Source organism: Heteronotia binoei, chromosome 21 (assembly GCF_032191835.1).
Source record: "Heteronotia binoei isolate CCM8104 ecotype False Entrance Well chromosome 21, APGP_CSIRO_Hbin_v1, whole genome shotgun sequence".
NCBI lineage: Eukaryota > Metazoa > Chordata > Lepidosauria > Squamata > Gekkonidae > Heteronotia > Heteronotia binoei.
The window spans coordinates 91,364,823-91,382,284 of NC_083243.1; the positions used below are offsets into that span (position 1 = coordinate 91,364,823).

Genomic DNA, 17,462 nt, shown 5'->3' on the forward strand with positions numbered 1-17,462 from the left:
CTTTCTATCTCTCCCATTGGATCCATGGAACTGGGCAAAGGAAGCTCTGGTTCCTTTCTTCCTTCCCCAGGGGACCAGGAGGGGGAGCAGCCTCAGCCAATAGACAGAAGAGAGGCTTGGCTCAGTAGTTCTGCTGTGCAACTGAGCAAAGCAAGCTCTCCCTCCCCCCTTCCTCCCCAAGGGAGGAGCACCAGCCAATGGAGAAAATAGAGGTTTTGCTCTGCAGTTCCTGTGTGATTGAGCAAGCTATGATGCACACTGTAAACGTTTATGCACATTCCTGGAAGGTAACTCTCTGCTGAGGGGTACAGAAGTCATGTGTCCAGGCCTGATCCCTTATTTTTTATTTTATTGCAATTATATCCCACCCTTCCCTAACAGGCTCAGGGCAGCTAACAACAGTTAAAATAACACAGTGTTAAAATTAAAGTACAATAAAATCATTAAAACATTTCAACAGTTCAAAATATGTAGTATGGTTCCAGGCTCACTCGCCAGGATCCACATGGCGGGTTTTCATTCTTATTGAGTGCCACATTTAATGATATTGTAAGATGTTATTTGGCACTCTGGATTTGTACTGGGATGGTTCAGGTGTCAGTGCTGTGGGCTGGTGGAATAGCGGTCACCTCCCCATTGCTTGCCAGGGGCAATGATTAAATATGTGGCAAACCATATGCCAAAATTGGTCAGATCTACAGATAACCCATTTGTGATGGTCCACATGGGAACAAATGACACATCCATGAACACCATCACAAGCATTAAGGATGACTATGAAGTTCTCAAGAGAAAGCTGAAGGCAATGGGGGTACAGTGGTATTCTCTTTAATCATTCCCATAAGAGGAAGGGGAACGCAATGGGAACAGAAGATAATGGAGGGGAACCATTGGGTGTATTGGTGGTGCCAACAGGAGCAATTTGGATTCTGAGACCATGGGCTAGTTTTTTTGGAACACAGCTTACTAGCATGTGATAGACTTCACCTAACAAGATTGGGGAAGAATGTGTTTGGCAGGAACCTGGGGAAAGGTGATAGGCCCACTATTTGGTGAAAATGGAGAAACATGGATACAGAGGACAGAGAGAAAGCAGAAAGACTCACTGACTATTTTGCCCCACTCTTTTCCCTGAATAAGAGAATAGGATTATTTAGAGATGGTAGTTGGTAAGCATGATGTCTGGGCTGCTGGTTGACATGAACAGAGAGGCTGTTGAAAGGGATCTGGCTGCACTGGATGAGTACAAAACCCCTGGACCAGATGCGGTGCATCCAAGAGGGTTCAAAGAACTTTCTAGAGAGCTTGCAGAACATTTTCTATCATCTTCAAGGCCTCTCGGAGGATGGGAGATGTGCTACAAGACTGGAGGAGGACAAATGTTATCCTAATCCTCAAAAAAGGGAGGAAGGATGATCCAGGAAACTACAGGTCAATCAGTCTGACCTCTGTCCTAGAGAAAATACTGGACCAGATTTTAAAGTGATTATTCTGCTAGCATCTGAATGATAACTTGGTGATATGGTTAAGTTAGTATATATTTGTCCCCAAAAGGTCCTGCCAGACCAATCTTGTTTCCTTTTTTTATCAGTGATGAGCTTACTGGATCATGGGAATGCTGTCAATATTGTTTATCTGGACTTCAAGAAAGCTTTTGACAAGGTTCCCCATTATGTTCTGATGTGTAAACTGGAGGAATATGGATTGGATTCTAGGATAATAAGGTGGATAGGTGACTGGTTAAAGAACTTCACTGAAATAGTAAGTTGTCAATGGCATTTCATCTGACTGGAGGGAGGTATCCAGTAGGGTGCCACAGCGCTTGGTTCTGGGCCCAGTAATTTTTAATATTTTGATAAAGAATATGGATGAGGGGGTGGAGGGACTACTCATTAAATTTGCTGATGACACCAAATTAGGAGTTGCAAACGCACCAGAAGGCAGAGAGAGAATTAAAAAAGATCTGAACACACTAAAAAAATGAGTGGATGTGAATTGAGACGCATGTATACAGACAGGGAAAGAATTCTACATAGCAGTTTGTGAACAAGATCTCGGGGTATGGGTGGAATATAAGCTAAATATGAGCAGCCAGTGTTATGCAGTGGCAAAAAAGGCTAATGTGGTTGTGGGACACAGCTTTAGTTGGGAAGGCCACACACATGCTTAAGTAACATCTTTAAGGGTTAATTCACACAGCTAGGCCTGACTGAGAAGAAGAAAAGACAGAAGAGTAACAACATTCCAGTCCTTTCTATAACAGAAACATAACTTACACTATGCCTTATGGAATCTCTACTTTGTTTCTAACAATAAAGTAAAGGGGGCCCTAAACCCCCAAACTGGATTTATCTGGTCAAGGTTCATGCGAAGTAGAATTTCTTTCTGCAACGTAAATTCTGACCAGTTAACTGGCACCAGCCTGGCAAAACTGTGTGTCATGAGAGCCAACTAATGTGTAGTTGGCTCTCATGACAAAATTATGCTGGATGTTACAGCCAATTAATATGTTTATATGCCAACATCCACCAACATGTCATCAAGGCTATATAAAGTACTGCTCACTCTGGAAGAGGGTAGAGCAGCCCAGTATACAGGCTTTGGGATAGCTTTGCTCTCAGTTTATTGCAAGAAACTTTTTTTTCTTCCTCCTCCATTAGACTTTGCTGATTGTTTCTATTGGTCAAGAACACTTAGAGCACAAATTTGTGAAACACGATCTTGGGGTGTATAACGTCCAGATCACAGGATGTCATCATCTTGCTGTATATTGCATTAGTCAGGTTGCACCTGGAGTACTGTCATCAAAAAGGATGTGGACGGAATGGAGCAGGTAGGGAGATCGACAAAGATGATCAGGGACCTAGAGACCAAACCCTACAAGGAAGGGCTGAGGGACCTGGGAATGTTCAATCAGGAAAAGCGGCTGATGGGGGACATGATAGCTCTCTTTAAGCATTTGAAAGGTTGTCAGAGTAGGGCAGAAAGCTGTTACTGCTGGCAGAAGACGATAGGGCCCATAATAATGGTGGAAATATACTGGTTGGATATTAGGGATTTTTTTAAACAGTAAGAGTAGTTCAGCAGTGGAATCAGCTGCCTAAGGAGGTGGTGACCTCCTCCTCATTGGCAGTCTTCAAGCTGCAGCTGGATGAACACTTGTTAGGGATTTTTTAAGCTGATCCTGCACTGAGCAGGGGGTTAGATTAGATGGCCTTTATGACCTCTTCCAACTCAATGATTCTATGGTATTTCCCCCCTACCATTAGACTTTTTTTGCTTTGCAGATCAACAACATGGAAAGTGCTTAATGGGGAGATTTATAGTATTTACTAACTGACTGCAGTAAGTTACTCAAAATATAAGAATGCTCAATAATTGAAACAGCAGTCTTTAAAGATTTTTCTTACAGCTAAACATAAATGGAAACTAACTAGGGGATTTTAATGTATTTTTAAAATACAGTTCTTCAGTCCCACGTATTTTGGATTAGAATTTAGCTATATTAAAAAGTGTAACATTTCTTTAGGTTATGAGGTTGATTGATAGTAGTGTTTGAACTATCTGCTATCCTTTGGTACATCTTTCTCTATTGTTTAAGAGAGAATGCCATAAAAAGGAGGAGGAGGAGGAGATTGGATTTATATCCTGCCCTTCATTCACAGTCTTAGAATAGTTTACAATCTTCTTTCCCTTCCTCCTCACAACAGACACCCTGTGAAGTAGGTGGAACTGAGAAAGCTCTGTTGAGAACTTCTCTTAAGACAACAGCTCTGAGAGAACTTGTTACTGACCCAAGGTCATTCTAGCAGCTGCAAGTGGAGGAGTGGGGAATCAAACCCAGTTCTTCTCACAGATTAGAGTCCATGCTCTTAACCACTACACCAAACTGGCTCTTACTTAAACTTACTTGCTTAAACCTATTTAATGGTTTACTTAAACCTAGCCATTACCTATTAGACTTGCTAGAATGTTTTAAGGAGTCAGTAAGATCAAGGCCCAAGAGAGATCTGGCTGTTCTGCTGACATGAACCTCATGAACCTCCCAAAGCCACCTGGGAGGGTCATGGGAGGTCTGTGGTGGTGAACTACAAACTGGGCCCGGTTGGTCACAAATTTAGGTTTGTGAGCTGGTTCATGCCCATCCCTACTGGTAACAACTAAATAGGAAATGGGATAAAGTTTCAGTTACAGCTCTTTCACAAGGGCAGAGTACCTGGAAGCAGCTAATACCCTAACAATGACTTAACAATTCTGTAAGTAGTAAACCATTTGTTCCATCAAGTAGAAATAGTTGGTGATAAAGTGGGACCATTAAAAAAGTAAAATATTGTGGCAAAACAGAAAAAAGAGGGGTTGAAAGGCCCCAGAAAAATGCAGTGTCTCTTGATGTCTAAATTAATAGCCTCAACATCTAATCACCTCAGCAAGATGAGAGTCTTCTTTCTTACTTCTGGGACATCCATGGGGGACAGGCATTGATTAAACTCTAGACTAAGCAATTTATCCTCCATTAATTTATCCCAGGATAATTTATGAGAATCAAGTGGAGTCCATTTTAAAAGCTCAGGTAAGAACTCACATTCTACCAGGAAGAGTTTAGATTTTATTACAGCTGCCCAGGCCATAAGAGAAATTTGACTACAGCTTATTTCATAATAAATTAGAATTTGAAATACATTTGGGAGCTTGCAGAAGTGTGCATGGGAAGGAAGCCTGCATGCTCTCCAACCTATCTAAGGCTGCAGAGATCCAAATAGGAATTCCATATAATAGGAAGAATGACTGATAATATTAATCAGACACAGGATTCAGAGACATATTTTAAAGTACATTAGAGTCACATAAAAATAATCCTGAAAAAGGAGCATGCTAGGTTAACAATACCTCATTGAAACGTAAGTCCGAACTGTATGACATCATTGCACTTCAGTGTTTAATACTTGTCAGGAACCACCTCCTTGGGGTTAGAATTCTGGCTTGAAGCTTCTTTCAGCATCCTTTTCATGGGGCTTTAGGGCTGCCTCGGTGTTTAGACAGGAGGGGGTTACCACTCACCTGTAGTTTGAATCCTCTTCTCGAGCAGTTGGAGAGCTCCCACATTTTCTTCCCTGGAGCCCATATGGACTTTGTTTTAAGTGAGTGGTTGCAAGGAGGCTGGATCAGGGAACTGTGTTTAAGGAGACTGCCATTTCATAGGGCCTGTAAGACAGAGCTGTTCCACCGGGCTTTTGGTTGAGGCAGTGGGTGTCCTATTCCACCAACTATTCTATCTGTCGGCCTCCCTTGTTATGACATCATGCTTCACAGCCTGTTGAGGTGCTGAATGTGATTTTAATGCCATCACTTCTTGGGCCAAAACCTGTATTTTGTGGAATGTGCCCTTTCCATCGGTGAAGAACCGTATTTAGTTTTATCGTTGTTGTTTTGGTCTTATTGTATTGTTTTAAATTTGACTTGTTGGTTTTTACTGTGTAATCTATGTTGTGATCCGCCCTGAGCCCAGTATGGGAAAAAGTGGAATATAAGTTTTCTAAATAAATAAATAAAACCCATTAAAGTCTTCAGAATCTTGCTGTGGAGTTACATGGCTTAGAGAAGGCATTTAAAGTGACAGCAATACCTTTAAACACCTTTTTCCTCCCCCCATTGGAAACAGTGGAGGATGGGGGCACCTTCTTCTGGGGCCCCTGGAATTAGACCCCTAGTCCAATCATTTTGAAACTTGGGGGGGGGGGGGGAGTGTTGAGGAGAGGCACCAGCAGCTATGCATTAGATGTGGTACCTCTACCTCAAAAACTGTCCTCCAGATGTTCCCAGATCCTGAATAGTTACTAAATCTGAATACCATATCAGTATTGGGATTTGGGAATATTGGGCTTTTTTTTTTAGGTTCAATATACCTGCACCTGAAAAAGACTTTTTTGTGTGTGTGAATACCCCTGTTCAGGAGTGTATAGAATAGATCCTGTGCAAGCTAGAGACACCAAAGTCACAGGGGTTCTCCGACTGACTCTCCTCTACCTACTCTCCAAGTTCGGTGAGGATTGGGTTTACGGGGTCTGAGTTATGGCCCCCAAAGAAGATGCTCCCATGAAAGTGCTTTCTGGATAAATGTTTCTCCAGAAAGCACTTCCTTGGGGGCACCTTTTTTTTGAGGGGGGCATAACTCAGGCCCCTTAAATGCTGTGGGAGCTGTTTTACCTGGTTACAAACCTCACTGGTTCGTTTGGCCCCTAAATGTTCATGATAGTTTGTGGTTTGCAAACCAGGCATGCCATGAATGGAACAGTATTTTTCTGGTTCATGCCCATTCCTAGCCACACCCTCCAGAGGGCACAGCTGCTTAGAGGTGCCATGGCCTGTTGCCATTATCTGGTGCGGCTGCTTTAATAACCTGTGCCTCTTATTTCATTTAATTAAGCAAATTTCATTTAATATATTTAAAGTAATGTTAGCTCCCTTCCAAGACATACCAATAGACTTTGAATCCTTTTGGAGGAGTGGCCAAAGGAAGAAGAGCAGGGGGTCACCCCAATTATAGTGTTGGACTTGATTCAACAGTCTCGGCTCAGTTCAGCAATTTTTGGGCCACATCGATTCAGTCTGACAGCTATCAGCACACAGAGACCTTCCAGAGGCCTCTCAAAGAAGAGAAGATGAGATCGGTTGCAGAGATTCTTGCTGTGAACTGTTTTTATGACCAATGGAGAAGCCTTTTATGTTCCTGTTACGACCACCTTCAATTTAATTTAATTATTAAATTTCATCAGCATGCAGCACTTTAGATTTAGCACTTAACACCCAGTGCTTGATAACTAGTACTCATAACTATTTACCTTAAACTTGCTGCTATAGCCATATAGGATCAAATTTACTGCTGCTAAGCTATGCAAGATTTTAGTTTTATGCTAATGAAATGTATTTTTTTGTAACCATTAATGCAAGTTATTGTTAGTTCTACAGATTGTGATTATTTATTGATTGTATTAGAATTTATCGTTATTAATTGACTAAATTGGAATTTTTAGTGGTTAATTAGTTAATTGATGAGATAGATTATAATTAGGAAATTTAGCTGTGGAAATTGATTAATTAATTAATGTACATATTAATAGGAACAAATTAGGATTTTAAATATAGATTGTAACGTGGCTTTTGCTAGCTAGTGCATTGAATTTGCTGGGAGAGTGAGAAGGGTAGACTGTTACTGTCAGGGGTCAGTGGGGAGTGGGTATAGGAGGAACTGGGCAGAGATATAGAAGGCCCACATTTTGGCCCACCAGTAAATGCTAGCAGGGTCATTGCCTGGCCTGATAGCACTACACTGGGGAGGCCATGTTAGGGTCGGGGATATTGGTCATTGAGGGGCAAGGAAGGTATGGCGGTGGGCATAGAGTGTGAAGACAAGGAAAGGGCCAGAGATATGGAAATGCTCAGACCCTTTCCCACCTATGTCCCATCCCAAAGCATGCTGGTTGTGGGGCTAGGAAGACCCCATCTCCGACACTGGTGTTGATTAATGCCAGGTCCATCAATGATAAGATTGCTACTCTGCAAGATTTTCTTGTGGAGCAGCAGGTGGACCTGGCATGTATGACGGAGACCTGGGTGTGGGAAGGCGACACTGTTGCCTTGAACCAGCTTACCCCACTCGGGTTCTCTGTCCTCCACCAGTCTTGGACAAATAGGCGGGGGTGGGGGGGGGGAGTTGCTGTGTTTGTCCGGGATTCTTTTTCTTTCAGGGTGCTTCCTGTCCCAAACATCGCTGGCACTGAGTGTGTCGGCCTTGTGTGGGAAGCTGAGGAGAGTTTAGCAATCTGGGTGGTGTGCTGACTGCCTACTGAACCTACAGCTGGATGCTGTGTCCACCTGGGCATTGGGCTTCCCCAGGCTATTAGTTCTGGGGGATTTCAACGTCCATGTTGATGACGCAGCATCTCAACAGGCACAGAACCTGGTGTCAACCATGGAGTCACTAGGACTCAGCCAATTTGTATCAGCTCCCATGCATCAGGCCAGTCACACGCTGGATTTGATCTTTGGGGCAGGTATATTACCAGATCTGGTGACAGCAGAGCGAGTTCCATGGTCAGATCTCATTATGCCCCAAAAGCCCGGTTAGACCTGAAACCTCCCCCCTGTTCAGGTGGTGAGCAGATTTATGCTTGCCCGCAGAGCCAAATGGACCCAGAGCGGTTTCAGGAGGCCCTGTGGGATCTGATGCCCCTTGGCGGGTCATTGAATGAGTTAGTGGAGGACTGGTACTCCCGATTCTCCACTGCCATCGATGACATTGCTCCCCGGCGCCCTCTTCGTTGTCGCATCAAAGCTGCCCCTTGGTATATCGTGGAGCTGCTGAGGATGAAACGGCAACTTAGATGGCTAGAGCGAGTATGGCGATGTGCTCATGACGAAGAGTCAAGAAGCTCTTATAGAACGTTTATGAAGGTCTATGAAGAGGCTGTGAAGTCCGCTAAGAAAGAGTTCTATGCGACCTCCATAGAGTCTGTGAAGTCACGCCCAGTCCAACTTTTTAGACTAATTCGGTCATTAACAGTCTTGCCATCAGGCAATCAGAATGGTAGAGAATTGGATATTGGCTCTGAGGCTTTTGCAACATATTTCGCAGATAAAATCCTGATTCTCCACCAGGACCTACCTGCTACGATTGATACATTACACGAGCTGGAAACCCCTTGGCCGTCTTCTGGTCCTATATTGGACTGCTTCAGCGGGCTCTTACCAGAGGATATGGACAGGATGCTGGCTGCAGTGAAGCCTACCACTTGCCTCCTGGATCCCTGTCCATCCTGGTTGGTGAAAACCAGCCTGGATGGTATCAGGGACTTCCTGGGTGATATTGTCAACTTGTCCCTTTCAACAGGGACCTTCCCAGAGAAACTGAAAGAGGCAGTGGTTTGTCCGCTTTTGAAAAAAAAATGTCATTAGACCCTGGGGTCTTGGCCAAATACCGCCCAGTTTTGAATTTACCGTTTCTGGGTAAGGTAGTTGAGAAAGCGATGGCGGAGCAGTTACAGGTTTTCCTGGATGAGACATCCGCCTTGGACCCATTCCAGTCTGGCTTTTGCCCAGGCCATGGGACAGAGACTGTCCTAGTCGCTCTCACAGATGACCTAAGACGGCACCTGGATCAAGACAGGTCAGCGCTGCTGATACTTCTCGATCTGTCAGCAGCATTTGACACCGTCGATTACAATCTTATGACCCACCACCTCGCCGTCACTGGAATTCGGGGGGGGTGGCCTTACAATGGTTTTCCTCCTTTCTCCAAGGACGGGGACAAAGGGTGGTGCTTGGTGAGCAGACTTCCTTGTGGCATCTACTTATATGTGAAGTGCCGCAGGGAGCCATTCTCTTGCCAATATTATTTAGCATCTATATGTACCCCCTTGCCCAGATTGCCCAAGGTTTTGGGATGGGTTGCCACAGGTACGCTGATGACACCCAGCTCTATCTGTTGATGAGTGGCCAGCCAGTCGCCGCCCCTGACCAGTTGTCTGAGGCATTGGGAGCCATGGCTGGGTGGTTACAACAGAGCTGGCTGAAATTGAATCCAGCCAAGACGGAGGTCCTGTACCTGAGTCGAGGTGGGGTGGGTATGGGCATCGAGCTCCCAGCTTTGGATGGTGCCACATTGGTGCCAGCCCAACAGGTAAAGAGATTAGGAGTGACCTTGGATGCCTCCCTTTCCATGGAGGCCCAGATCATGGTGGTTGCCAGGTCTGCCTTTTGTTATCTTTGGCAGATCAGGCAGCTAGCACCATATCTATCCCCCCAGGCCCTAGCTACAGTGATCCATGCAAAGGTCACTTCCAGACTAGACTACTGTAACTCGATCTACGCTGGCTTACCCTTGGGACTGATCCAGAAACTGCAGCGGGTACAGAATGTGGCGGCTTGCCTGCCGACTACACCGCCTTTATGGATGGGCATTCGGCCAGAGCGCCACAGTCTGCACTGGCTGCCCATTGAGTACTTGATCCACTTCAAGGTTTTAGTTCTAACGTTTAAAGCCTTATGTGGCCTGGGACCAACATACCTGTGGGACTGTCTCCCTCCACATATACCCAGGAAGTTGTTACATTTGGCCTCCCAACATCTGTTGGCCGTCCCCAGCCCAAGAGATCCCCCCCCTTGCCTCAACTAGGGCCAGGGCTTTTTCAGTCCTGGCCCCAACCTGGTGGAATCAGCTCCCTATTGAGATCTGGGCCCTACCTGGCTTATTAGCCTTCTGTAGGGCCTGTAAAATGGAGCTGTTCCGCCAGGCTTTTAGCTGAGGCTGTGGGCGTCTATTCTTGATCTGGTTGGCCTTCCCGACCAGCACTGTCATCTGTGCTAGGAAATGGATTAAAAACTGCCATGATGTGAGACGACTAGGCTGGGCAATATGTGATGACATGGTAATCTGAGTGCTGTTGAGTTGTCTGTTTATAGAAGAAGAAGAATTGCAGATTTATATCCCGCCCTTCTCCCTGAATCAGAGACTCAGAGCGGCTTACAATCTCCTATGTCTTTTCCCCCCACAACAGACACCCCGTGAGGTGGGTGGGGCTGAGAGAACTCTCACAGAAGCTGTCCTTTCAAGGACAACTCCTGCGATAGCTAAGGCTAACCCAAGGCCACTCCAGCAGGTGCATGTGAAGGCGTGGGGAATCAAACCCAGTTCTCCCAGATAAGAGTCCGCACACTTAACCACTACACCAAACTGAATGTTTTTATTGTATTTTATTGTTTTATCATATGTTGTACTCCGCCCTGAGTCCTACGGGGAATGGCCGGAATAGAAATATACTAAAATAAAATGAATATATTTATAACCTGCCTCTTAGTAATTATGCTCCTGAACAAACCATTTAAAACAATGAAAATATTAATCAAATTTAAACAATAGCAAGCAAAAATGAGTCGTGAAATAAAACATCTGAAAAATCACTCATACATCCTACAGGAAGAAAAGTAGTGATAAATAAACCTCATAATGTAAAAGCATTTGAAGTTGGCAAGGTGTCCACTGACAACCCACCCCCCCTCAGTCTCTGCTTCTTATGCTATGGATTACTTTTTGTCTAGCAACTTAGACTCCTACCTCAGTATTTAGATCTCCACTTAAATCTTCAAGGGATAAGTTCTCTTTCTTTCCCTCCCATTCATCCTTCTTTGGCTACTCCTTTTTCTTTTTTGCATTTTGTATGTGTGTGTGTGTCCATGCATGGAAGTAATGGTGACCTCTGGCAGCTCCTACTGGGGCACGGAGGACATTCAGAGAAGTGGCTTGATAGCCTGTCTCTGCCTTCACTATATGTGATAACGGCTTTCTCATGACTGTCACTTTGAATTGTGCATGGACACTAGCCAGCAGCCAGTACAGGTATTTTAAAACTACATTTTGCATCAACAGTAGCTTTTGAACATTCTTCAGAGGCAGCCCTTGAAAAGGCTCCCCCCCAAGTCAAGTCACAGACTAATGGCAACCCCATGGGGTTTTCAAGGCAAGAGATGTTCAGAGGTGGTTTGCCATTGCCCAACTCTATGTCACAACCTAATATTCCTTGGTGGTCTCCAGTGTTCCCTCTAAGCTGAGTTAGTGTGAGATAGCTCACAAATTTTTAGCCTCCAGCTCACACATTTTTGTCTTAGCTCAGGAAGGATGACCTCAGAGCACCCAAATTTATGCAGTAGCTCACAACGTTAATGCCAGTAGCTCACAATTTTCGTACTTGTAACGCACAAAGTAGAATTTTTGCTCACAAGGAGTCTAAGTTGCTAGACAAAAAGTAATCCATAGCATAAGAAGCAGCTTAGAGGGAACACTGGTGGTCTCCCATCCAAATATTAACTAGGGCCAATCCTGTTAGCTTCTGAGATCTGATGAGATCAGGCTAGCTTGGTCTATCTGGGCCAGGGGCTTCAGAAACAGCATTTTGAGTGGCATTTTTGTGCTGCAGTGGGTGGAGAGAGGTAGGGAAGTTGCACTCTGTGGACAGAAATCCCTTCCAGCAGGAGAAATTTCTGGTGGATATAAACTAGTTACCATAAAAGTTAGCTGAGAAAATTTATAGTGAAAACAACTTCTGTCTATAAAAGGCCAACACTGCAAGAAGAACTGACTGGTCAAATAGTGGACACAAATGGCTACTAATATACCTGTGTGCCTTTCGAAAATAGGCTATTACCTTTTGCACAAAGGTGACAAACCTGTCAGATAAATAAAAATGATAACCTTTTGGCAAGCAAATAAAAATAAATATGAAAATGCAGTACATACTTATCTCCCACAATTCCCAGGTTGATTGTTGGGTACCCATGTTCTTGAATTGTTGCTAGAAGGGTTGAACGATTACTGTCTCTAATCTTTCCTGGTAACAAGTCATCTTCAGGATTCAGTAGCTATACATGCAATCATAAAATAAAATGCTTCAATATTCAACCAGAGCTAATGAAACATAAAGGCATCTATTCTGTACATGTTCAAATTTCAGCTGAATTTAGGAAACAAAATGCTAGTCATTTTAATTTTTAAATTCATTTAATCAGGAAGAGCTTTAATGTAGTATTATGGTTTATTTGCTATACACTATACTAGAAAATAGCTTATTTGAAACAATGTTAAAATTTAGGAACATATGATATTAACAACGCAATCATATGCACAGTTGCCCTATTTTAAACTCACTGGAATAAATGGGCTTTGACTAGAATAACTCTGGTAAGATTACAGTGTTAGTATCTTGGATCATGATTATTATTTCTGCTGTTACATTCCACAGTAACTGTTTATCTGAGATAATATACTTGACTATAACATATATGTATGAATATGTGTATGTAATCCCTATGAAAAAGGCATGCTGCTCATTGGTGGCTGACTATAATTTCTCTCTCTTGAGAGATTTACAAAAAATTTAGGCTGCAGTATTTTCCAGAAATTAAAATCAAGGCCTAAGGTTTGGGCTACTTCAGTGAACTGTTACATACTGAATTGGTATTCTCTTAAAACCAGGTGCCTGCTGCTGTCTAGCAGAACCAAAAGCAAGGAGAAAAACAGAGGAAAGGATGAAGGCTGAACCTTTACTTAACAAGCAGTTTTGTCAATGATGTAAATACTGTAGTTTTTTTCTGAGTATAAATGTTTATCCTTTCTCATTGTCTTTCTTGTTCTCCTTCAAAATCCAAGCAAGCTCCATTCATCATTTTTCTACATTTTCACTTTTAAATCTATATACATAGCAAATTAAGTGTTCCTATTTAAAAACAGTCCAAATCTCTGCACAGTGAATTTTATCTCTTCCTAGTCAGCATCAGCTTCTGAGCCACTGATCTGTTCATCCCCATGTTACAGTATGAAAGACAACACTTTCAAAACCAGCGCTTTGTTGAAATATTTAATATGTAAGAATTTCAGCATGCAACAAGCACATTAGGAACATAATTTTATTATATTTTGTTTCTATGGTACGGCAGAACACAGTTGTGGACTTATACAATAAAAAACAAAAGCCTCTTCAAAACTAGCCACTTATATGCTGAAAAATTTGAAAAAGACACTTTCTAGTTTGAGTAATTTGGAAGCGATTTGGAAGAGATTTCTATTTATTTGTGTGTGTTCTGTTTTGCAGTGCCCAGGTGAGCCTTCTCTAGAACCTCAGAATCTTGAGATCACAAATATGTGCACCTATGGAACAACAAAAAAAAATCTCCGGTGTTTTGGTTTATTTGAACAAGAGGGGTGTAGTGTACTGAGAGACGAGTCGTGGTGAAGGCATAAGTATTTAATAGCTAGCACACTACCGAACTGGTTAACACGCGGTCGGGTCCGCTAATATATACAAACATCCCGGAACATCCCCTTTGCTGGCCAGCCCAATCCTGGCCAGTTGAGCTTCCCGCCCTTGGAGCTGATTGGGGTGGCTTTCCCGCGCTGCGCAAGGCGACCCGCGGGCGGCTCGGGTTGCGCGGCGCTGTGCTGATTCCAATACTCTACACTCCTCCCCTCCTAGTTTAAACTACATAATCCTGTAGGTACGTTGGTGCCCTGCGTTCCCGGGTTGATCTCCTCGGGGTTGCTATTGGTGTGGAGCCCGACCCAGCTGCGGGTGGCTCCGTTTCTGGCGGTGGATGGTCCGGGTCGGGTAGCGGCTCTGGTACGGGTTCCGCGGCCCCGGGGACCTCGTATATGGGCTGTTCTTGAGTCTGCGGGGCCCCTTCTGGGGACTCCGTTTCCGGCAGTTCCCTGATCCCGGCTGCCTCCGGCTCTTCGGGCAGGGTGCGGCGGCGCAGCTGATCGATGTGTCGCCGCAGTACTTGGCCCCCTGCTGTGGTCACTTCGTAGGATCGGGAGCCGGTTACTCTCAGGACCCTCCCGGCTACCCACTCCGGGCCGCTTGCGAAGTTTTTCGCGTACACCGGGTCGCCCGGAAAGAATCCCCTTACTGCCTCGCGAACCTCGGGGGACCCGCGGACCTCCGGCGCCCTGTCCGGGTGGAGCCTATCTAACCGGGTGGTCAGTTTCCTCCCCATGAGCAGCTCGGCGGGGCTGAAACCAGTTGTGGGGTTTGGGGTGATCCTGTTGTGGAACAGGAACGCGGAGAGGCGGTGGTCCCAATCCCCCTGGACAATGCGCCCTAGGGCTTCCTTGGTGGTCCGCACCATCCGCTCCGCCTGGCCGTTGGTGGCTGGATGGAAGGGAGCGGATCTTATGTGCCTTATCAGGTACCTCTCGGTGAACTCTCGGAATTCCCGGGAGGTGAAGGCCGTGCCGTTGTCCGTCACTAGGGTGTCAGGGATCCCGTGTGTGCAGAGAACCCTTCTGAGCGCCCGGACGGCTGCTGCGGTGGAGGTCGAGGTGACCGGGATCACCTCCAACCATTTTGTGTGAGCATCTACCAGTATAAAGAAGAGTTGCCCCTGATGCGGCCCCGCGAAGTCTAAATGGAGGCGGGACCACGGCCGCCCGTTTGACTCCCACCTGTGGACCGGGGCGGACGGCGGATTGGGCCTGGACTCCTGGCAGGGTTGGCACCTCCTAACCCACCCCTCTATTTCCTCGTCCATGCCTGGCCACCACACGTAACTCCGGGCCAGGGCTTTCATCCTCACGATGCCCGGGTGGGTCTCGTGGAGATCTTCCAACACCTGTCTGCGCAAGGGGGGGGGAACCACCACCCGGCTCCCCCAGAGTATGCACCCCTTGTGGGTCGATAGCTCGTCCTTCCTGGACGTGAATGGCCTGAATGCATCTTCCACCTTGCCCGCTGGCCACCCCCTTCCCACCCAGTCCCTGACCCGCGCTAGGATGCGGTCTCTGCCCGTAGCTCGAGCCACCTCTTCGGCGTGTAGTGGGCGCTCGGGGAGGGACTCTATAAGCATCACCCCGTGGGCCGGGGCGGGATCTGGGTCTGTGGCGGGCAGCGGCAGGCGGCTGAGGGCATCGGCGTGCCCCATTGCTTTCCCTGGGCGGTGGACCAACGTGTAGGTGTACGAGTTCAGGAACTGGTTCCACCGTAAAACCCTCTGTGAAAGGATTTGGGGGGTTTGCCGGTCGGGGGCTAGGAGGCCGAGGAGTGGCTTGTGGTCCGTGGCAATGGTGAAGCGCCTACCGTAGAGGTAGTCGTTGAACTTGTGGACTCCCGCCACGATCGCCAGGGCCTCTTTATCGATCTGGGCGTAGTTCCTCTCGGCTGGGGACAGAGTCCTGGAGTAATAGGCGACCGGCACTTCCCTCCCGTCCGGGAGTTGGTGCCCCAGGACCGCTCCCACCCCGTAGGGAGAGGCGTCGCAAGCCAGGATCAGGGGAAGGTTTTCATCGTAGTGATGAAGAACCGCGTTTGAGACTAAGAGGTCTTTGACCGCCTGGAACGCCGCGGCTTGGCGCTTTCCCCAGACCCATGGGGCTTGTTTATCGAGCAAACGGTGTAATGGTTCCGCCACCGCGGCTTTGTGCGGCAGGAATGAGTGGTAAAAATTCAACAATCCGAGAAAACTCTGTAGTTCTGCTTTGCATTTGGGGGCAGGGGCCTGGACAATGGCCTTGGTCTTGTCCGCGGTTGGGTGGATTCCCGCTGCGTCCACTGCGAAGCCCAGGAACTCCACTCGCGGAACACCCAACAAGCATTTTTCCTTTTTCACCTTCAGCCCCGCCGCCTGGAACCGTCGGAGGACCTCTCGCAGGCGGCGGCTGAACTCTCCTTCGGTGGGGGCGGCGATCAAAACGTCGTCGAAGAAGGGCTGGACTCCGGGGATCCCTTTAAGGAGAGAGTCCATTATGCTTTGGAAAATCCCCGGAGCCACGCTCACCCCGAACTGCAGCCGTTTAACCCTGAACGCCCCCCTGTGGGTCACGATTGTCTGTGCCTCTGCTGTCTTAGCGTCGACCGGCAGTTGCTGGTATGCCTGAGCTAAGTCCAGCTTCCCAAAAACCTTCGCCCCGGCTAGCGCTGCGAGGACATGGCTGACCACCGGGACTGGGTAGGGATTGTCCTGTAGAGCCTTGTTGATCGTGCACTTGTAATCAGCGCAGATCCTCACCTCCCCGTTGGGTTTTACGGGTGTCACTATAGGGGTCTCCCAGTCGGCGTATGTGACTGGCTCTAGGACGCCTTGGGCCGTGAGGCGGTCCAGTTCCGCCTCTATTTTCGGTTTTAGGGCGAACGGGACGCGTCTCGCCTTGAGCCTTATGGGCCGGACCGTTGGGTCGATCGGTAGGGTGATGGGCGGCCCCTTGTAGCTCCCCAGGGACCCGTCGAAGACCTCTGGGAACTCCCGGCAGACCCCGTCGAAATTGCTGGTCCGCATGTGGTCTACCCCCACTAGCTGGATTCCCAGAGGCTGGAACCAAGCCAGCCCTAGGAGTGTGGTCAGTTGGCGCTTGACCACCAGGATGTCTAGGGGTCCTCTAAAACTCCCTCGTTCCACATTCACCCGGGCCCACCCCACGATGTGTACCGGGTTTTTTTGAAAATCCCTTAATACGAAGTCCGCTGGCCTCGTATGGAGGCGGCGGCGGGGGCATAGTCTCTTGAGGGTTTCCTCCGAAATGATCGAGATGGAGGAACCCGAGTCTACTTCCATGAGGCATGGGGCGCCCTCGATCAGGACCGACATTTTGACCTTGTCGGGGGCTGCAAGGGGCAGGTTCAGTACCTGTAGACTGGTGGAAGCCGTCGTGTAGGCATCCAAGGAGTCGTGATGCGCTGACGGTTGGCGGCGGCTGTTTTTGGCCCGGCAAGCCCGGGCGATGTGGCCCGTCTTCCCACAGCTGCGGCAGTCCAGGTGGCGGTACGGGCAGTCCCTTCGCTCGTGGGGGTCGCCGCAGCTGGCGCACCTGGAACCGGTGGTGGCGGTGGGCCTCTCCGTTGCTCGTGGCCTCGCGGGGGCCCGTGTGTCGGTTCTTTGCGGTCGTCGGAGCTGGAACGCGTCTCCCTCTGCTCGGACCTCTGGCT

The 17,462-nt window shown here is 47.2% G+C and overlaps 1 protein-coding gene across 16 annotated transcripts in view; it reads right to left on the reverse strand.

Moving 5' to 3' along the window:
* The window catches only part of LOC132589015 (gephyrin), a 680,040-nt gene that overhangs the window by 51,923 nt on the left and 610,655 nt on the right, over window positions 1-17,462 (reverse strand). For all 16 annotated transcript variants that reach the window (XM_060261532.1, XM_060261538.1, XM_060261529.1 and 13 more), the window contains one exon: window positions 12,290-12,411. In XM_060261532.1, the coding sequence (XP_060117515.1) occupies window positions 12,290-12,411 (122 nt within the window). The remainder of the gene's footprint in view (window positions 1-12,289; window positions 12,412-17,462) is intronic.